The sequence below is a fragment of the Zootoca vivipara genome, chromosome 14, assembly GCF_963506605.1.
Source record: "Zootoca vivipara chromosome 14, rZooViv1.1, whole genome shotgun sequence".
Lineage (NCBI taxonomy): Eukaryota > Metazoa > Chordata > Lepidosauria > Squamata > Lacertidae > Zootoca > Zootoca vivipara.
In genome coordinates this window covers 730,177-753,374 of record NC_083289.1, presented here as the reverse complement: position 1 = coordinate 753,374, position 23,198 = coordinate 730,177, and the positions used below count along the sequence as shown (strand labels likewise).

The 23,198-nt window shown below is 48.4% G+C and overlaps 1 protein-coding gene across 1 annotated transcript in view; it reads right to left on the bottom strand.

Annotated features, from left to right (window-relative positions):
- PTPN9 (protein tyrosine phosphatase non-receptor type 9) overlaps positions 1–5,022 on the bottom strand; it is a 56,311-nt gene extending 51,289 nt beyond the window's left edge. The window contains exon 1 of the mRNA XM_035137806.2: positions 4,127–5,022. Coding sequence (XP_034993697.1) covers positions 4,127–4,159 — 33 coding nt within the window. The 5' untranslated portion in view covers positions 4,160–5,022. The remainder of the gene's footprint in view (positions 1–4,126) is intronic.
- Between the last annotated feature and the right edge of the window lie 18,176 nt (positions 5,023–23,198).

Sequence of the window (23,198 nt, the reverse complement as noted above, 5' to 3'; positions counted from 1 at the left end):
AGTGTGTGTGTGAGAGAGAGAGGGGGGGGGAGAGAATGTGTGTGTTGGGTCAACTCACTTTGCATGTGCAGTCCTAGACCACTTTCCTCCACAAAAAGATCCCCCCAACTTGAGGAGAAGTGGATAGAAACAAAAGGCATCTCTTTTCCAGTCGTGGCTCCTCAGTTGTGCAGTTCTCCCCCCACTCCCAAATCTCCACTCCATATCCTTCTAAATGACTTTTAGGTACCAGTTCAAAATGTTGCATTCACGCAAGTTTTTAATGGAGTTGAGTATTGTTTCAGCACTCATCTTACTGAGTTCGGATGCATTTCAACACTTTCTGTAGTATACATTTTGCTTGCGCCTTTGCTGTTCTGTTCTTACCATTGATCTGTGTTTTGGGGAGGAGGGGGCGGTTTAGGAGGCATGCACCTTAAACTTTGTTGCAAGCTACCTTGAAAACTAAGATGAAGCAGCAGGATGTAAATAAATGCTGGGAAAAAATAATTAAAAATATAAAAACCACATCCCGATGGAATGCTTTCCTAGAAATGGAATGCATTTGGGGGGGGGGGTAATGGGGACAAGCTGATATCTTTCTCCCACTCCACTTTCCTTTCATACCCTCTCAAGAATGGCAACTTGTGGCACCCAAAGCCAACTGCCAGTCCCTTGGTCACAGGGAGGGGGGAGGCAGAGATGGAGCAACAGAGTTTTCAGGAGTAGAAGAGGACAACAGACAGAAGAGAGCAGGGCATGGGAAAGGGGCAGAGTCCAGGAAGCAAAGCTTGGATCTCAAAAGGTCTGAAGAATTTAGAGAAAGATAAATTGCCAGGAGAATTTTTAACAAGGGACTCTGAAGTTATTTATTTGTTTATTGTGATACAGGTAGTGGAATTTTTCCCTAGCGATTCATTTTCCATTAGAATTTTTTTTCCAGTTTCATAAGTTCTTTAGTAACTTATGAATGGGTGTCAATTACAAATACACATTGCTTGGCTTCAAAAAAATTAGCTTCATTTGCAATAATACACGTAAAAATATGCACACTAAATTAGATTACTCTAGGGTGTCAGAAAAATTTCCTGATGCAAAAAAACCCCCACTCCAATGCAAACCACCCTAATTTGCATAGTGTAATTGCACTGGAACTTATCTGAATTTGCATAGAAAAGTTTTTTGGGGGGAAAGTCTGGGAACATTCCAGTGCATTTTTTTTAAAAAAAACCCAAACACTATTAACAACATAACACAACACTCCTGAGGGAAGCTATAAAATAAATTAGTCAATACAATTGAAATACATAGTGAAACAGAACAAACAAAAGCAAAACTCACTGCAGTCCCAAATTAAAGGCATCTGAAGAAGTGTGCATGCACACGAAAGCTCATACCAAAATAAAAACTTAGTTGGTCTTTAAGGTGCTACTGAAGGAATTTTTTTATTTTAAATTAAAGGCAATTAGTAAAAGAAGAGAAAAGAGGATCAGATCACCTGAGTTGTTTCAAAGGTATGGGCAAACCAAAAAATATTTTCCTAGCACCAAAAAGACACCATTAGCCTTCCCAGGATGGCTATTCCATAAATAGAGTGCCACTACAGTACTGAAAAGGCTCTTTCGCAGGTGGTTCCCTGCCTCATGTTGGCCAGTTGGGGCATCTGTAGCTGACCCTCCAAAGAGGATCTCAAGCTTTGGGGAATTCAGTGTTCAGGTAGGCTGATGCCAAGCCATTTAAAGGTTAAAAGCAGCACTTGAAGCTGAGCCTCGGAACCAATGGGAGCCACTGCATCCGACAAAGCCCAGGCCTCGTGAGGCCCAACCACCCTCTGCTAGTCACTTGCCTTGAATCCCTGCTCTGGAGCAAGATGGAATTAGTTTACAAAGCAAAAAAGCAACACATGATTTAATTTGCAAGCAGCAGCCAAGATGCTAAAAAGAAAATCCAGGAAACATATTACTGCATTTCTGTATTTGACTAGTTAGTGTTTGGGCTATGGGGAATATACTGAAATTGACATATGTAATAACAACTTTTAGAAGCTAAGAAATATATTTGATCTTGGCAGCTTAAATCTAGGGCATGTTCACTTTTCCAGGATAGAGCAATAATATAACCATACAATGCAAGTGAAAGCATTTTCTGACTGCTGCTTTTATTTTATTTTTTGTGGGGTGTTAATACTGCTCTATGCTTTTTAAAAAATATTATGGTACATTTTTTACACTGCTGTTGTACATTGCTGGTTTTTAAGATGCTTTGGGAAATTCGCTTGAAAAGCATGGAAGATGTTCTTTAAGAAAGCTAAACAAAGCCACCTGCAATTGGATGAAGTAATAGCAACAATGTATGCCGCCTTCAGTTCTATGCGAGACAGGCTATACAGTACTGTACTGCACTGTATAATTTTTTTAAAAAAAAAAAACCCACCACATACCATTTTATTTGAATAAAAGGGTTACATTTATTAGTATACAGTAGTATCTTTTTCACTGCCAGGACGGACAACGTTCACTTTTTCTGCTACAAGCTAGGGGTGTGAAAACTTTAACGGAGAAGAGACGCTCCCGAGGTGGGTTTGGGTCTCCCGGCCTTGGCGGGGTCGCTGACCCCTTTCTGGGGAGCCTTCCGGGGGTGTGTGTGTCCCCCTCCCCCTTCTCCTCCCGAAGGATGAGCAACATCCACCTCGCATGACTCAAGCGCAGCCGCATCCGGCGGGATGTGCGTGCGCGAAAAAGGAGGGCCGGATCCTTCCCGGGGGAGAAAGCGAAGAAGGGCTAGAAGCAGAAAACGGCGAAAGGGCAAAGGGCGAGGCGGAAGCCAGATGTCCCTGCAAGCAAGCAGCTCTGCAAGCGAGCGCCGGGAGGGGAGGGGAGGGGCGGGGCGGGGGGGGAGAGAAGCCCCCCGAGGGACCCCCCCCCGCACGGAGGCCTCTCCAGGAACTCAGGAGTCCTGGGCAAATGCGCAGGCGCTTTCTCGTCAAGCCCAGCCAGACTCCAAGGCAGAAGCCGATCGCCCCGTCTGCCCCCCCCGCCCGCCCGCGGCAGGAAAGGGGAGGGGAGGGGGAGGGAGCCCCGGTCAGCCGCCGGAGCAGAAAGCGGCCGCGGATTCTGCGCGCTTGCCGGCCTTTTCCCTCCGCGGCAATTCCGCTCCATGCTGCGCTTCTCTCTCTCGCCTCACAGCTTTTATAAAAGGGGTGGGGATCTAGTCCCCCCCCGAAAAAAAACACCACACACAAACACGGAGCGGGGGGGGGGAGAGGATTAGAAGAGAAAAACAATGAATGAGTCAATTAACGGGGGAGAAGCCCCGGAGGCTGCTGGATCCACACCCCCAAGAGACAACTGCGGGGATAACGCGAGCGGGGGGGGGGGGTAATTATCCTTCACCCTCCAAAAAAGGCACCCCAATACCAAGAGCGAGTGTGTTCTTGCAGCCCCCACCCCAAATAAGCGAATTTCCAACTCCATAGCGGGAGGGGAGGGGGCGCCCCCATGGCCCAGCAAGGCTCCGTCTCCGACTAGGCCGCATCGGAGTCCCCCCCCCCAGCAGCGGTTCTGATCTCCATGGAAACCTCACCAGGGGGCACCACTTCTGCCCCTCCCCTTTAGGTGGGGAGTGGGGGGGCGCTACACTTTGAGGGACGCAGCTCCCCCTCCCCACCAAGAACAGATTTCACCCCCTGGAAGAAGAGGGGAGGGGAAAGTAGGGGCAAAACGGAGAACAGACCCTACCACTCAAAAAAACTAGGCCTGTGCCCCCTCAGGCGGGAGGCGGGGGGGGGTCGAAGGCGGAGACGATGCTGGGGGGGGCGCTGATTCGTTTCCAGGTATGAGACGAGCGAAAAACAGCCCCCCCCCCAAAAAAAGATGGGTACGAAGCGTTACTCTATGCATCTTATGACGCTTTCCCCTTGCAATCCGCGTTGTTGCGAAGCTGCTGAAAAGAGCGCAGCAAAGAGGCCCGAGAGGCTCCCATCTCATCCCCACAACGGGGCGAGGGGAGAAGGCGAAGCTGGGAAGGAGCCGAGAGAAGCCACTCCGGCGCCCCCGCCAAATCCGCCACCCCGGCCGCTTGGCCCTCCTCCCTCCCCGCCATGCCCCCCAAACCGAGGGAGGCGCCCAGAGAGAGCGCGAGCTCCTACCTGCTCCTCCTCGGGGCTCAGCTCCGCCGCCATCCTGCCCTCGGGGCGCTCCCAGGACTCGACGCCGGCAAGAGAGCAGGAGATCCTGCAAGTTTCCCACAGCTACCACCCCACAAACATTTCCAAAAGCAGCTCGTCTCCTTTTTCCTCCTCCGCCCACTTTTTTCGGGGGGTCCCTCAGCTCGGGTCGCTCCCAAAGTTGGAGGATCGCATTCTTCGCCGTCGTTGTCTTTCCTCCCTTTTATGATGTGCTTTTGTAGCTATATAGATATATGTAAGTATTTTTTGAAAATGGGGGTGGAAGCGCGGAGGGGAGCGCCCGATTATTAGTATTCGGGGTTTGGTTTGGTTTTTGCGCTCCCTCTCTCCTTTTCACTGTAACAGGGTCGGCGACAACGACAACTTCGACAAAAAAAGTTCCATTAAAAAGAAAGGTCCTGGAAAACAAAAAAAACCTCTCCCTTGATAAAATAAAAATGCTAATTCTGATTCAGCCGCCGTAAATGTCTTCTGGCCTTAAACACGCCTACATATGGATCGGAAGCCAAAGAGGTTTAACGAGAAGGGAAGAAGGGGCAGAAAGAAGATCTCTCGAAATGGCAAAACTTCCCAGCCCCCAAAGCTTGAAATCCTCTCCAGATTGTGCCGAGATCTTCACCCTGCAAAGATCCCTCCTTCCGCTGCTTTCTGGGAGAAAAAGGAGGGAGGGAAGAGGAAAAGGAAGAGAGAATCAGTAGCAAGCAGTTTCCTTTATATATATATATATGTAATAAAAATAAAAACAGAGGAGGAAGCTTTCACACCCCGCACCCGTCCTGTGGCCTGGGGGGGGGGGTCGTGGGGAGGTGGGCGCCCCCCTCCCTCCTTTCTGCAGTCTTGTTCCTCAAAAGCAGCAGAGAGAGGGAGGGAGGGAGGGAGGAAGTAAGCTCAGCTAACCCGCCCCTCCCGTCACAGACCAATACTGCTTCCTTTGCTGCTTCATTTCGCTGCCAAGCCTCCCTCCCCCTCCCTGCTTGCTCCATTCAGAAAATGAATCTCATTCACAAACAGCAGCAGCGGCAACAGCAAGGCGGGACGGAGGGTTCCCAAGGGAGCGTGGAGGACGGAGAGAGCCCTAAAAGGTATCCGCAGCAGACAGACAGACAAGAAATATTATTTATGCATCTTATTGCGCATCAATAAACGAATACCCAGGCAGGAACCTACCCTGTCAACTTCTGAAAACTAAGGTGGCAACTCCATGCACAAAGGAGAAAATCCCAAAACCAATGGAAACTTGCTTTTGAGTCAATGTGCTGCAAGAGACACCTTCACGGTGTGGAGGCTACACTGGCCTTGCCTCTTTAGATAAGCTTTCCTGTGAGGTCCTGATCTAAACTTCCCAGCGCCCATGATAATGCTCTGGCATTGGGAAGGTATCTCTGGGTGGCCCCTTTGTAACTAGACCCAGCTACAAATCCAAGACAGTTGGCTTGCCAGTTCCTTCTCCAGGTGGATCATGTTTAGTCAAAACTCTCCACTATGACCTGTCCATCTTGGGTGGCCCTGCATGGCATAGCTCATAGCTTCTCTGAGTTATTCAAGCCCCTTCGCCACGACAAGGCATTGATCCATGAAGGGGTATACACATCCCTGACTATAACACTACTCCTCCTCCTTTCCTGTTTGGTCTATTTCTCTGAAATAGATTGTATCCCTCTATTACTACATTCCAATCATGAGACTCATCCCACCAGGTTTCAGTGATGCCCATTATGTCGTATTTAGTTTGCTGTACCAAGAGCTCATCTTGTTTATTTCCCATGCTCTGTGCATTAGTATACAGACATTGAAGACCATTCCCCAATGTCTCATATTTAAGGAGTTTTTCCTCCCACCACTGAGTCTGCATGCTTTTTGCTCCATTTGGTCCTTGACATTTGGATGATCATCTTCAGCACTTGGTAGACTCCTACCTTCAGGACCACTGTCTCCCTCCTCCTCCTTCTATTTCACTGTATCTGAAGAAGTGTGCATGCACACGAAAGCTCATACCAAAATAAAAACTTGGTTGGTCCTTAAGGTGCTACTGAAGGAATTTTTTTATTTTCCCTCCTCCACATAAGTCAGTTTTAAGCCCTCCTGGTGAGGTTTTTGAGTTTCATGGCAAAAACATTACTCCCAACCCTTGTGAGGTGCAGCCCATCACTTGCCAGAAGTCCATCTTCAAGAATCTGCAGACCGTGATCTAAAAATCATTTGCGAAGCCAGTTGCTCACTTCCCCTATTTTCCCTCTCTCCCTGGGCCACGTTCAACTGGGAGGACAGATGAGATGACAATTTGTGCATTTAATTGCTTCAACTTCCTGCTGAGAGCCTCATAATCACTTTTGATCTTCTGAAGGCTATGGCTTGCAGTGTCATTGGTTCCCACATGGACCAAAAGGAAGGGGTATTTGTCAGTGGGTTTTTGATTCCTTGCAGCCGTTCTGTTACATCTTGGATCTTGGCCCCAGGGAGACAGCACACCTCTCAAGACATCTTGTCAGGCCCACAGATCACTGCTTCTGTACCCCTCAGTAGGGAATCCCCTATCACCACTACACACCTCCTCATAGGCTTGGTCAGGATTCTTCCATGTGCTGTCCCTTCCAAGGTCACCTGCATATTCCCGGAGGACTGACTTTGCTGCTCGTCTTCATATTTCTGATCAACTGTGATGAGGGAGAGATATTCAAATGGAGTCTGTTCTTTGTCTTCCATGTTAAGGGAGAGCACTTCAAATCGATTGTGTAGTTCTAAACACTCAGAGCGATCCCTGGGCCTTCTACTTCCATGAGTCACGTTCCTCCATACATCTATGGTCTATGGCAGCTTCTGTCTCCTGTACTACAGAGGTGGGGAACCTTCAGCCCTCATGGCTAATTAGGTGTGCCAGGCCTGAGAGGTGTTCTTTTAATTCATTTTATAACACATACCAGCTTTTCCTCCAAGGAGTATATGGTTCTCTCCTTCCTCATTTAACCCCCTTAGCAACCATGTGAGATAGTTTAGGCTCAGAGGCAGTGACTGGCCAAAGATCACCCAGTGAGGTTCATGGCGGAGTGAGGAATTGAATCCTGGTCTCTCCCAGGTCCTAGTCCAATACTCAAACCACTATACAACACTGCCCCCCCCCAGCTTGCTCGCCAGGCTGTTTTGGACAAATGCCACCCTCTTTTGCCATGTTTGATGCCAGATACAGGGAGCCTTCAAGGCATAGTTAGAATGATTTCAAGCACCTGCTTGAATGCAAATGGTCTTTCTCTGCAGACACAGCTTAAGCCCTGTATGAAAACTGTCCCCTTTGGGCATCTGATGTCACATGGCTATTTGGTGCTCCCACCCATGTGTTAAAATGGCCCGTGGTGCAGTGGGAGCTCAGGATCTGGTCCCGCATATGCTATTCATGTGATGCTCACATTATTTATTTCAAGTGATTTTTGACTGTAAAACAAAGGGAAAGCCAAAAACATTGACATTCTACATGTCTAGGTAGGGCTACCTAAACAAATATGTTTTTAGCAGGTGCTGGAAAAAATGCAGTGAAGATGCTCACCTGATGTCAATAGGCAGGGAGTTCCCAAGTGTGGGTGCTGCCACACTGAAAGATGAATTGCTTACAAATGTGGAAGGGGTATTATGTGGTACCTGTAATGTGGGTCGAAGACAGGAGTGCCTGGCGTGCTATGGTCCATGGGGTCACGAAGAGTCGGACACGACTAAACAACAACCAGATCGCCTTAGCCAATAGACGCCCTCTGGACCACTTCAATCTGTGGGTCAGTTCCACAGATTGAAGTGGTCCAGAGGGCGTCTATTGGCTAAGGCGATCTGGTAGATCTACTAATAGGATTAGACAAATTTATGGAGGAGGAGAGGGCTATCGATGGCTCGTAGCCACAATGACTATGTTCTGCTTCTACCGTTGGGGCAGCAATGCCAGTTGCTGGAAATCATGGGGGAGGCGAGAAGCTCTTGTGCTGGAATCCTGCTGGCTGGTTTCCCACAGGCATCTGCTTAGTCACTGTGAGAACAGGATGCTGTGCTAGATGGACTGCTGTGTTGATCTAGAAGGCTCTTCTGTTCTTATGAAACCTCTAAGCTGAAGGCAGCAAACACAGAACCTGGCACACCATTTCCCATTCGGCCTGCAGCCTGTTGCCTAGAAGGAAGCCTTGCTACGATGTGATGCTGCCTGGCTTCAACTACCAGGGTTGCAAATGCAGAGCTTGAACAATTCACCAAATGTGCAACATGCATCCCTTGCAGCATCACATAGAATTATGGGGTCCGACCACAGCCACTAACCCGATAATGTGCTGAAGTCACCCATCCCAGCAGCGCAGGAGGAGTGTCTGGCTGAAGAAAAGGATCTGGGGGGTCTTAGTAGGTCACCAGCTTAACGTAAACTAACAGTGTGATGCAGCAGCAAAAAAAGCTAATGCAATTCTAGGCTGAATCAACAGAGGTGTAGTGTCCAGATCAAGGGAAGTCATAGTCCCACTATATTCTGCCTCACAGACCCCACCTGGAGTATTAACAGACCAACTGACCATACATTTGCTAATATATCTTTGCGTTCAAAGGTTATAATTTTTTTATTTTTTAAGGACACTGGATGTTGAGGTCCTGAGGAAGCTGGATCCTGCATGGCAGATTCTGCAATGATTCTGATCCCACCCACTTTAGCATAGCTGCCAAGTTTTCCCTTTTCTCGCGAGGAAGCCTATTCAGCATAATGGAAAATCCCTGAAAAAAAGGGATAACTTGGCAGCTATGCACTTTAGTCTACATACAAAAGCATGCATTTAGTGCTTGCTTATCACAGACACATTGACTCTTACATGTACGCTTCACATCCAGTAGTTTCCTTTTTGCTGCATGGACAGCTCTGTCTTCTCTCCACATATGTTGACTGATTTGGACCAATTAATTAACAATCCTGTTAGTTCACAAAAAAATTCAAATGTGCTTCAATTACCTGCATATTTTCCAATGGATTTTCAATTGTTAGCAAGGTGCCATCTGCAAATAAGCTTCTTTTCTCTTTTTCTTTATTGCTTATTCCTTTTATATTTCCATCTTCCATTGGCCAGAGTTTCAATGACCAATACAAATAAAATTGGAGGAAGGGGGCATCCTTGTCTTGTACCTTGGGCTAGTGTTATTTGTTATGTTATAGCATCGTTCACTAAGATATATGCCTTGTTCCTCAAGTATAATTTATTTATTAATGCATTAAATAGTTATCCAAATCCTAAACTTTCTATATTCATTTTTAACACCAGCCAATCTACTCAGTCAAAAGCCTTAAAGATATCCAGTGCTACTATACCAGCTTTCAATTTGTTTCTTCTTATTATATGTATTTTATTCAACACACTTCCTATTAATCTAGACATCTGCTTTCCTGCTACAAAGCCTCATTGGTTTTTATTTATATATTTATACATGAAATTATTCATCCTTTTGCCATTATTGCGGTCAGTATTTTAGCATATTGATTTATTAGGGAAATCAGCCTCTACAATCCTGAGTCCTTGAACTCTTTTCCTGGTTTTGGAGTTAAGATAATTATTGATTGTTCCCATGATGGATGGATCCTCTTACCCCCATTACTGAATTTTATAATATTTTAAATTTAGGAACCAATATATTTTTAAATACCTTATCACATTCCTTTTCCAATCTATCTGCTCCTGGGGCTTTCCCCACTTTCAGTTTCCCTATACGTAGCTTCCTCTATTTATTGTTCTGAAATTGGTTGTTCCATTACTTCTCTATCTCTACTTTGTAGCTTTATCTTCCAGTGTCTCTCGATATATTCTTTCATCTTCTGCATAGAATTGTTACCTGCTGAATATAACTCTTGGTAAAACTCCTGAAATACTCTCAACTTATCTTTCATCAGATAGTGAATATTACCTGTCATGTTCAAATAAAAGGATGCCATGTTCAAATATATAATATATAGCCATGTTCAAATATATAAAAGGATGTCATATAGAAGGGGGTGAAAGGTTGTTTTCTGCTGCTCCAGAGAAGCAGACATGGAGCAATGGATTCAAACTACAAGAAAGAAGATTCCACCTAAACATTAGGAAGAACTTCCTGACAATAAGAGCTGTTCGGCAGTGGAATTTGCTACCAAGGAGTGTGGTGGAGTCTCCTTCTTTGGAGGTTTTTAAGCGGAGGCTTGACGGCCATGTGTCAGGAATGCTTTGATGGTGTTTCCTGCTTGGCAGGGGGTTGGACTGGATGGCCCTTGTGGTCTCTTCCAAGTCTATGATTCTGTGATTTAACCGCACAGTGGGTTATTTCGAGAGGGAAAAAACCACACAGCTGGTCACAAGAAAATTCTGGTGGCCTAGGGTACGGGAAGACATAAGGAATATGTGAGAGGGTGTGACACATGTCAGTGCGCTAAGAGGGAGAGGGTGGCACCTGCAGGGCTATTGGAACCCTTGCCTACGCCCAGCAGACCTTGGGAGGTCGTGTCCATAGATTTCTTCACAGACCTGCCACCATCGAGAGGTAAAACAGCAGTTCTGGTGATAGTGGACCTTTTGACCAAAATGTGCCACTTTATAGCATGTGTACGTGCAGTGTCGGCGGAGGAAACAGCCAAATTGTTTGTTGAACACATTTTTAGGCTGCATGGGTAATTTCAGACCACAGAAGACAATTTACTTCCCGTTTTTGGCACAAGCTCATGAGCCTGTTACACGTGGACGTCAGCCTTTCCACTGCTAGGCATCCTCAAACCAACGGGCAATTGGAGAGGGGCAACGCCATATTGCAACAATACTTGATGTGTTAGGTTAATCAGAGACAAAATGACTGGGTAGATTGATTACCGTTAGCTCAGTTCGCTTACAACAATGCGGTGCGCGTCTCAATGGGGATCACACCCTTTAAGGCCAATTACGGGCGAGCCCCACGAGCCTTTACAGGGGGGAGGGGGGACAAGGGGGAGGTGCCCGTGGCAGAGGAGTAGGCGGAGGAAATGGAGGCGGCACACCAGCAACTCATGTTTTCCAGGGAAGAAGGTAAAACGCGGATCTACACGGATCCTCATGGATCCTCCACTTTTTTAAAAACAACTCCAACAAATCCAGTGTCATATCACATCTGGAAGCCACGACTACAGACTGGACTATAAAAAACGTGGATCCAAAACTTTGCTGCCCTGCAGCAACACAAAAACGTGGTTCCGAGGCACGGATCCTCATGAATTCATATGATTTTTATATAGAAACATAATAAAACCACCATAATACTCTAGACCACATCTTAGTCTATAGGCACCACCAAAAAAATCACGCACCCACTGTTTCGTGTGGTCGCAATGGCACAAAAACGTGGTTTTGAAGCACGGATCCTCATGGAACCCCACGCTTTTTGCATGGGACCCCCCTAATTCACCCTCAAATCACATATCATGCCCAGGGGTACAGCCTGCACCACAAAAATCAAGGATCCACAGCTTCCTGGCGACACCGTGGCCCAAAAACGTGGTTTTGAAGCACGGATCCTCACGAATCTTCACCTATTTGCATGGCCCCCCCCCAAAATTCACCCTCAAATCACATATCATGCACAGGGGTACAGCCTGCACCACAAAAATCAAGGATCCACAACTTCCCGGCGACACCGTGGCCCAAAAACATGGTTTTGAGGCACGGATCCTCACGGATCCTCATGAATTCATATGATTTTTTCATTCAAATTAAAAAAAAACACCATGATACTGTAAACTATGTCTTACTCTGTAGGCAGCACCAAAAAAATCATGCACCCACTGTTTCGTGGGGTCGCAATGGCGCAAAAACGTGATTTCGAAGCACGGATCCTCGTGGAACCTCACGCTTTTTGCATTGGGCCACCCATAACTCACCCTCAAATCACATATCATGCCCAGGGGCACAGCCTGCACCACAAAAATCAAGGATCCACAGTGTCCTGGAGACACCGTGGCCAAAAACATAGTTTTGAAGTACGGATCCTCACGGATCCTCACGAATCTTCACCTTTCTGCATGGGGCCCCCCCAAATTCACCCTGAAATCACATATCATGCCCAGGGGAACAGCCTGCACCACAAAAATCAAGGATCCACAGCTTCCTGGCGACACCATGGCCCATAAACGTGGTTTTGAAGCACGGATCCTCACGGATCCTCACGAATCTTCACCTATTTGCATGGAGCCCCCCCCAAATTCACCCTCAAATCACATATCATGCCCAGGGGTACAGCCTGCACCACAAAAATCAAGGATCCACAGCTTCCTGGCGACACCGTGGCCCACAAACGTGGTTTTGAAGCACGGATCCTCACGGATCTTCACCTTTTTGCATGGGGCCCCCCAAATTCACCCTCAAATCACATATCATGGCCAGGGGTACAGCCTGCACCACATAAATCAAGGATCCACAGCTTCCTGGCGACACCGTGGCCCAAAAACGTGGTTTTGAAGCACGGATCCTCACAGATCCTCACGAATCTTCACCTTTTTGCATGGCCCCCCCAAATTCACCCTAAAATCACATATCATGCCCTGGGGTACAGCCTGCACCACAAAAATCAAGGATCCACAGCTTCCTGGCGACACCGTGGCCCAAAAACGTGGTTTTGAAGCACGGATCCTCACGAATCTTCACCTTTTTGCATGACACCCCCCAAAATTCACCCTCAAATCACATATCATGGCCAGGGGTACAGCCTGCACCACAAAAATCAAGGTTCCACAGCTTCCTGGCGACACCGTGGCCCAAGAACGTGGTTTTGAAGCACGGATCCTCACGAATCTTCACCTATTTGCATGGAGCCCCCCCCAAATTCACCCTCAAATCACATATCATGCCCAGGGGTACAGCCTGCACCACAAAAATCAAGGATCCACAGTGTCCTGGCGACACCGTGGGCCACAAACGTGGTTTTGAAGCACGGATCCTCACGGATCTTCACCTTTTTGCATGGGCCCCCTCCAAATTCACCCTCAAATCACATATCATGCCCAGGGGTACAGCCTGCACCACAAAAATCAAGGATCCACAGTGTCCTGGCGACACCGTAGTCCAAAAACGTGGTTTTGAAGCACGGATCCTCACGAATCTTCACCTTTTTGCATGGTCCCCCTCCAAATTCACCCTTAAATCACATATCATGCCCAGGGGTACAGCCTGCACCACAAAAATCAAGGATCCACAGCGTCCTGGCGACACCGTGGCCCAAAAACATAGTTTTGAAGCACGGATCCTCACGGATCCTCACCTATTTGCATGGAGCCCCCCCAAATTCACCTTCAAATCACATATCATGCCCAGGGGTACAGCCTGCAGCACAAAAATCAAGGATCCACAGCTTCCTGGCGACACCGTGGCCCAAAAACATAGTTTTGAAGCACGGATCCTCACGGATCCTCGCGAATCTTCACCTATTTGCATGGAGCCCCCCCCAAATTCACCCTCAAATCACATATCATGCCCAGGGGTACAGCCTGCACCACAAAAATCAAGGTTCCACAGCTCCCTGGCGACACCGTGGCCCAAAAACGTGGTTTTGAAGCACGGATCCTCACGAATCTTCACCTATTTGCATGGAGCCCCCCCAAATTCACCTTCAAATCACATATCATGCCCAGGGGTACAGCCTGCAGCACAAAAATCAAGGATCCACAGCTTCCTGGCGACACTGTGGCCCATAAACGTGGTTTTGAAGCACGGATCCTCACGGATCCTCACGAATCTTCACCTATTTGCATGGAGCCCCCCCCCCCAAATTCACCCTCAAATCACATATCATGCCCAGGGGTACAGCCTGCACCACAAAAATCAAGGATCCACAGCTTCCTGGCGACACCGTGGCCCAAAAACGTGGTTTTGAAGCACGGATCCTCACGAATCTTCACCTTTTTGCATGTTCCCCCTCCAAATTCACCCTTAAATCACATATCATGCCCAGGGGTACAGCCTGCACCACAAAAATCAAGGATCCACAGCTTCCTGGCGACACCGTGGCCCAAAAACATAGTTTTGAAGCACGGATCCTCACGGATCCTCACCTATTTGCATGGAGCCCCCCCAAATTCACCTTCAAATCACATATCATGCCCAGGGGTACAGCCTGCAGCACAAAAATCAAGGATCCACAGCTTCCTGGCGACACCGTGGCCCAAAAACATAGTTTTGAAGCACGGATCCTCACGGATCCTCGCGAATCTTCACCTATTTGCATGGAGCCCCCCCAAATTCACCCTCAAATCACATATCATGCCCAGGGGTACAGCCTGCACCACAAAAATCAAGGATCCACAGCTTCCTGGCGACACCGTGGCCCAAAAACATAGTTTTGAAGCATGGATCCTCACGAATCTTCACCTTTTTGCATGGGCCCCCTCCAAATTCACCCTCAAATCACATATCATGGCCAGGGGTACAGCCTGCACCACAAAAATCAAGGATCCACAGTGTCCTGGCGACACCGTGGCCCAAAAACATAGTTTTGAAGCACGGATCCTCACGAATCTTCACCTTTTTGCATGGGCCCCCTCCAAATTCACCCTCAAATCACATATCATGGCCAGGGGTACAGCCTGCACCACAAAAATCAAGGATCCACAGTGTCCTGGCGACACCGTGGCCCAAAAACATAGTTTTGAAGCACGGATCCTCACGAATCTTCACCTTTTTGCATGGGCCCCCTCCAAATTCACCCTCAAATCACATATCATGCCATGGGGTACAGCCTGCACCACAAAAATCAAGGATCCACATCTTCCTGGCGACACCGTGCCCAAAAACATAGTTTTGAAGCACGGATCCTCACGAATCTTCACCTTTCTGCATGGGGCCCCCCCAAATTCACCCTCAAATCACATATCATGCCCAGGGGTACAGCCTGCACCACAAAAATCAAGGATCCACAGCTTCCTGGCGACATCGTGGCCAAAAACATAGTTTTGAAGCACGGATCCTCACGAATCTTCACCTTTTTGCATGGGCCCCCCCCAAATTCACCCTCTAATCACATATCATGCCATGGGGTACAGCCTGCACCACAAAAATCAAGGTTCCACAGCTTCCTGGAGACACCGTGGCCCAAAAACATAGTTTTGAAGTACGGATCCTCACGGATCCTCGCGAATCTTCACCTATTTGCATGGAGCCCCCCCAAATTCACCCTCAAATCACATATCATGCCCAGGGGTACAGCCTGCACCACAAAAATCAAGGATCCACAGTGTCCTGGCGACACCGTGGCCCAAAAATGTGGTTTTGAAGCACGGATCCTTGCGAATCTTCACCTATTTGCATGGGATCCCCCCAAATTCACCCTCAAATCACATATCATGCCAAGGGGTACAGCCTGCACCACAAAAATCAAGGTTCCACAGATTCCTGGCGACACCGTGGCCCAAAAACGTAGTTTTGAAGTACGGATCCTCACGGATCCTCGCGAATCTTCACCTATTTGCATGGAGCCCCCCCAAATTCACCCTCAAATCACATATCATGCCCAGGGGTACAGCCTGCACCACAGAAATCAAGGATCCACAGCTTCCTGGCGACACCGTGGCCCGAAAACGTGGTTTTGAAGCACGGATCCTCACGAATCTTCACCTTTTTGCATGGCACCCCCCAAAATTCACCCTCAAATCACATATCATGACCAGGGGTACAGCCTGCACCACATAAATCAAGGATCCACAGTGTCCTGGCGACACCGTGGTCCAAAAACATAGTTTTGAAGCACGGATCCTCACGGATCCTCACGAATCTTCACCTTTTTGCATGGGCCCCCTCCAAATTCACCCTCAAATCACATATCATGCCCAGGGATACAGCCTGCACCACAAAAATCAAGGACCCACAGCTTCCTGGTGACACCGAGGCCCAAAAAACGTGGTTGTGAAGCACGGATCCTCATGGATCCTCACCTTTTTGCATGGAGCCCCCCCGAATTCACCCTCAAATCACATAACATGCCCAGGGGTATAGCCTGCACTACCACAATCAAGGATCCACAGCTTCCTGGCAACACCATGGCCCAAAATCGTGGTTTTGAAGCACGGATCCTCACGGATCCTCATGGATCTTCACCTTTTTGCATGGGGCCTCCCCGAACTCACCCTCAAATCACACAGCATAGCCTTCACTACAAAAATCAAGGATCCACAGCTTTCTGGCGACACCAGGGTTAAAAAAACGCGAACGGCAGAAGATGAAAATATTGACAGATCAAGTACCGTGTTTCTCACATTTTAAGACACCGTCTTAAATTTATTTTACTTAAGAAAATAAGCCTATGGCTTATTTTCGGGGGTGTCTTATTTTTAAAAAATTACCACCTCTTCCTGCTGCGGCTTGGTGCCCGGAACTGGCTGCTCCTGCTCCTGCGCTGCTGGGCGCTTTGTTGGCGTTTCAGTAGGGCACGCTGCTGGGAACCCGGCGGCGGGACGCGGCAAGAGCTGCATCACGCGCTGCGCCCCAACCCGGGGGCGGGACCTGGCAGGAGCGTGCTGCTGTTCTTGCCGGGTCCCGCTGGGTTGGGATTTGGCGCGGCACGCGCTGCGGATCGTGCAGGGTCCTGCTGGGTTGGGGCTCGGTGCGGGGCGTGCTGCAGCTTCTGCCGGCTCCCGCTGCATCTGAGCTCCACGCGGCGCACGTTTCACATCCGCTTCCGGCAAGGGCTGGCATCTTCCTTTTCCTGTTCCTTACGGAAGCGCCATCTAAACCTGCTCCCAGCACGATATAGTACCGGTACCCCAGCATGTCTTATTTTGGGGGGATGCCTTATATTTTATTGCCTTGAGAAAATCGTGCCATGGCTTATTTTATAGGCACGTCTTAAAATGTGAGAAACACGGTATGGATGTTGGTGATCTGACACTAAGTAAAAGCGAAACTAAAGAAGTGCCATGGTCAGATCACTACCTGGTGCAACTTGACTTCCCCGCGACTCTTCCCCTCTCTATGGAGGTGGACCAATTTGGTTGGTCCGCCCCCGCTACTTAATGGATCAAAATGGTTTCCAGAGAGTGGTAGGGGATGTTTTATCCCATGTTGATGGCCTACATTCCCTGGTGGCCTGATGGAATGTAGAGTTAACCAGGGCTATTGACTGTTTGGCTCCGAAGCGCCCTCTCCAATTGCATGGAGCCCGGACAGCCCTGTGGTTCTCCATGGATCTGAGGGCAATGAAACAATCGTTGAGACGGTTAGAGCGCTGGTGGCGGATAACTCATTCTGAAGCTGACCGGACACAGGTTAGAGCTCAATGTCGAGCCTACCAAGTGGCGGTAGCGACGGCGAATAAGACTTTCTTCACCGCCTCTATTGCATCTGCAGAAAACAGCAGCAGGAGACTTTTTCAGGTGGTTCGCAGTTTAGTGGAACCACCTGCTCCATCGGGGCCCAGTACGGGCCGCATGATCTCCTGCAACGATTTTGCAAAACAATTTTGCAGATAAAGTCGCTCAGATTCAGGAAGAGGTAAACTCCACCGTGGGAGCAGGGCCGGGGCGGGAGAGTGCTAGAGTCCTGTCTAGTCCAGTTGTGTGGGATCAATTCCATTCTGTTACCTCCGAGGATGTGGACAGGCTACTTGGACGAGTGAAACCAACCACCTGTTTCCTTGATCCTTGCCCATCCTGGCTTATAAAAGCTAGCCGGGAAGGGCTGGGCGATGGGCTTCACGGGTTGGTGAATGCTTCTCTCTGTGAGGGAGCCTTCCCAGACCCGCTGAAAGAGGCGGTTATTAAACCGCTTCTTTAAAAACCATCTTTAGATGCGGCCAATATGGCCAACTATCGCCCAGTCTCAAATCTTCTATTCTTGGGCAAGGTGATTGAGCGAGTGGTTGCTGAACAACTCCAGGCACGCCTGGAAGAAGCGGACCATTTGGATCCCTTCCAGTCGAGATTCAGGCCTCATCATGGGACTGAAACTGCCTTGGTCGCACTGGTTGATGATCTCCGGAGGGCTAGGGACAAAGGTGAGAGCTGTTTTCTAGTTCTGCTGGATCTCTCAGCGGCTTTTGACACCATCGACCATAACATCCTTCTGGACTGTCTAGAGGGGTTGGGAGCTGGGGGCACTGTCATACAGTGGTTCTGCTCCTTCCTCCTGGGCCGTGTTCAGAGAGTGGTGGTGGGGGATGAGTGTTCGGACCCCTGGGCTCTCACTTGTGGGGTGCCTAAGGGCTCTGTCCTCTCCCCCAAGCTTTTTAACATCTACATGCAGCCGCTGGGAGAGATCATCAGGGGGTTTGGGCTGGGTGTTCATCAGTATGTGGATGATACCCTGCTCTACCTCTCTTTCCAATCAGAACCAGTGAAGGCGGTGAAGGTCCTGTGTGAGTGCCTAGAGGCAGTTGGAGGATGGATGGCGGCTAACAGATTGAGGTTGAATCCTGACAAGACAGAAGTACTGTTTGTGGGGGACAGGAGGTGGGCAGGTGTGGAGGACTCCCTGGTCCTGAATGGGGTAACTGTGCCCCTGAAGGACCAGGGGGGCAGCCTGGGAGTCATTTTGGACTCACAGCTGTCCATGGAGGCACAGGTCAATTCTGTGTCCAGGGCAGCTGTCTATCAGCTCCATCTGGTACGCAGGCTGAGACCCTACCTGCCTGCAGACTGTCTCGCCGGAGTGGTGCATGCTCCGGTTATCTCCCACTGTCATGGATTTAGGTGCAGAGCATTATGGGAACTGCGAAGATTCATGGGACTTTGGCCCTTGAGAGGGAGAACGGCCTGGGAAAGTAAACTTCTGAACTCTACGAGAGAGATTTCTGGCTCTTTTGATCCCGTGTAACCCTGCAGCTGTGAAATCTCCCATTCCTGTGCGATAAGAAATTAGGGAGGAAACTCTGTCCGGTGTGTTCTGAGAACTGAAGGCGTTAATTGCCCTGTAGGTTGATTAATGGGTAAACACAAGACATCTGTGTAGCCTCTATTTGATTGACAAGACTAACGGTTGTAGGTTCTTTGATTGGATTATTCAAACCTCAACTCTAACGTAGATTGGATAATGAGCCATAAGCCCACGTGGAACACCTCAAGGGTTTTGGGGATTTAAGTCTGTTAGAGATGAGTCTCTTTTGTCTTTTGTCTTTGGCTGTTGTCTTGCAAAATGACCCAGCAAGGTACTGCTGTCCTGCTCAACTTCAAAGAGCCTGAGAAAGACTGAGGTCTGCGTGGCTCTTGACTGCAATTTGCCGGAAGGAGAGATGCAGTCTTGGATCAACCTTATTCTAAGTTTGTACTTGTAAGTTAGCTAAGCTTTCTTGTTTTATCTTTGTATTCCCTTTATTTTGAGAACTGTTGCATGTTACGTTGTTATGCTATTTTATAATAAATAGTTAAAAGAGATTTCTTGTGGATTTTGGTCCTTCCTGGTCGCACTGCTAAACCCAGTCCTAGGCTGCTTTGCCCCTACCAGGCAGAACGTGTATTCTTTGTCCCGGAGGTCTGTAAGTGGACCCCCCCCCCGGGTGGTGGCAGCGATACCGGTTAAAGAAGTGTTTTAAAACCCCTGTTCGGGCCATAGAGGTATAGCCAGACCCTTCCCCGGGTAACGCAAGCAGCCCCAGCAGCCTCCGGAGGGAGAGCTGGCGGTGCTATAGGGGAAGAGGTTGAGGGTACTGACGGGCACGAAACATCACACCCACTTGGACTACTGCAATGCGCTCTACGTGGGGCTACCTTTGAAGGTGACCCGGAAACTACAACTAATCCAGAATGCGGCAGCTAGACTGGTGGCTGGGAACGGCCGCCGAGACCACAATAACACCAGTCTTGAAAGATCTACATTGGCTCCCAGTACGTTTCCGAGCACAGTTCAAAGTGTTGGTGCTGACCTTTAAAGCCCTAAATGGCCTCGGTCCAGTATACCTGAAGGAGTGTCTCCACCCCCATCGTTCTGCCCGGACACTGAGGTCCAGTACCAAGGGCCTTCTGCAGGGAACCAGGCAGAGGGCCTTCTTGGTGGTGGCACCCACCCTGTGGAACGCCCTCCCATCAGATGTCAAAGAGAAAAACAGCTACCAGAAGACATCTGAAGGCAGCCCTGTTTAGGGAGGCTTTTAATGTTTAATTGATTTTTTTATTTCATTTTTCTGTTGGATGCCGCCTAGAATGGCTGGGGAAACCCAGCCTGATAGGCGGGGTATAAATAAAATAATAATAATATTAATAATAATATTTTAAGTACAGTGGTACCTCGCAAGACGAATGCCTCGTGCAAGACAAAACTCGCAAGACGAAAGCTTTTTGCTTTGCATGAGGGACTCGCAAGATGACGAGGTTTTCTATGAACGCCGCTTCATCTTGCGAAGCGCAGCCATAGAAAGACGAAGCGGCGGCGAGTGGCAAAAAAAGGGGAACCAGCTGTAGCGTGGAAAAAAGCAAAGGGAGAACAGCTGTCAGCGTGGGAAGCTGATCTTCCTTTGCCTTCATCCCGCGCTACAGCTGGTTCTCCTTTGTGTTCCGCTGGTCTCTGCCAGTTGCGGAGACCAGCGTAACGCAAAGGGGAACCAGCTGTAGCTCGGCAAGAAGGCTGACAGCTGATCTTCTTTGCCTTTTTGCCGCGCTACAGCTGTCAAATCACTTATAATGCCCAGGGGCACAGCCAATGTAGGTCTTTCAAGACTGGTGGTACGTGGTCTCAGTGGTCTAGCCAGGGCCGTCTTAAGCATATCCAGCGCCGTAGTGCAAAGATCCCTCCAGCGCCCCACCCCCCTCCGTTTCCCAGAGTTGTCGACCCAATGGCATAGCAAGGTCAGGTGGTACCCGGTGCGGAATTTTTATGTCACACCCCCCATTGAAATTATTAAAACAAGGAAAAATAAGATACTTACAGTTGCAAGTGTTATTTTCTTTTTCTTTTTTTTACATTGTGAGCATGAGCACTTAAAACCCCCTTTTCCTAAAATCAAGGTGCATATATTTTAAAGTTCTACTTATTATGAACATGTAAGAAATGTTGCTGAATTTCTAAAGCGACCTCTTTCGGTTTAAGCGCACCTATACATGCCTCTCCCAAAAGCCGTTCCCTTTAAGCTCAGATGTGCAGAGGCTGGTTGTAGCCGTTCAGCACCCTGCCCATGCACAAAGAAACTCTCATTCCTCATTCCTTCACATGTCCCAGGGTCAAACCCTGACACTGAAAAAAAATGGTTCTGGCTGAGTCCTGAAGTCACATTAAATCCCAGTTCAAAGCCATGCCATTTGTCCATAGGCGAGCAAGTCCGTTTTGCCTTCCTCTTGATTATCAGCCAATATATAGTGTATGAATCGAGTTACCAAAGGTCTAACCTGCATGTGGATTTTCAATGATTTGTCAGGAGTTGGTGTCAGTTGAAGGAAAGCTGAACAGAGATGGAGGGGTAGGTATAAATCCCATCCATAGGGCCAGAACTTGAGAGAGCTGCTGTCCCTTGACGATGGACATGGAAGAAGCCAGGCCATTAGGTGTACAGTGGAACCTCGGTTTACGAATTTTCAGTTTACGAATGCCGCAGACCCATCTGGAACAGATTAATCCACTTTCCATTACTTTCGATGGGAAAGTTCGCTTCAGTTTATGAACGCTTCAGTTTATGAACAGACTTCCGGAACCAATTGTGTTCATAAACCGAGGTACCACTGTAACTTCTTCCATGAGTATAGCACTCTTCTGGGAAAAGTCTCACGTATCCCAGAAAAAGAAAACTTCCTTCCATAGAACTCTTAAAAGGGCAAGAACACTCTCAAGGACTGACAAGGTAGTCAAGGGAGCAAAGAACAGCAAGCAAGAGAAATCCCCACAAGGACACCCCTTAATAAAATGATGAAATCCATCAAGAACATCCCTGAACTCAGGTATGGGGAACCTCCTCATGTTACTGCACTACAACTCCCATCATCCCATCATCCCTGGTCACTGGCTCTGCTTGCTGGGGTTGATGGTAGTTGTGGTTGGTTCATCAATGTCTGGCGGGCTAAAGGTTCACCACATTGGTGCTAACAAAATGGTTCCTTGACAGCCAAGTGCCAATGTCACAATAAATAAATGTTGTTATTTTGGTTCGGTGGGTGCCTGACTTCATTATAATGACCAGATTCACACAAACAGTACTGGCCTCCCTTCAAGTACAGCTTTCCTCAACCTTGTTGCCTTCCAGATGTTTGGGATTGCAACTCCCACCATCCCTGAACTTTGGGAAGAAGATGGGAGCTGGAGTCTGGAGGGCACCAAGTTGGGGGAAACTGGCATAGGTAATCAAGACTGAAGGACTGCCAGCTCCAAAATTACAGCCTCTGTTGCTGGATAGCTCAGTTGGTAGAGCATGAGACCCTTAATCTCAGGGTCATGGGTTCGAGCCTCATGTTGGGCAAGATTCCTGAATTTCAGGGGGTTGGATTAGATGACTCTAATGGTCCCCTCCAATTCTACAATTCTATGTTTCAAAACAGAGACCAACGTGCCTTCCGACTCATCTCTGCTCAACGGCCCAGTTGGGCAACCCTTGAAAATAGCGGCCCCCATAGGCAAAGTTAGGGAAGTGAAGGATGCGGGCAGGTTGTGCTTTGCACAGTGGATATTTCTCCCCCATATTTTTATATATCACATGATTCATTTTCTTGCATACAAGGGCTGCGGATGGATGGGTATGTCCTCGACACCCAGGCAAACCAATGGCACATGACACTGGCTCTGACAGGCGGGCCCTGACCAGAACATGCTGTGGTCCATAGTCTTGGTTTTCCCAGGCTGGTGGGTGGGTGGGTGGTTGTCCCTGCCTCGCAGGGGCATTTGGAAAAGTGGAGCCTCACTTTGAGAGAACGGTTTAAAATGAAAATGCTGCAATTGACGTGTCCTTGCGAATCAAGTGGCATTCCGACAAAGCGTTACCAAATAAACCTTTTGCTATTTCACCTTCCAAAGCCTGCCTCGTGTGGAGTTGCTTCTCTGTTTATGGTACTTTCTCTATAAACAACAGCCTTACTGCGTCTGCCAAAGTTGATCGATCAGGCCTGAGACACGCAGTGCAGGATCTTTTATTTGCATGA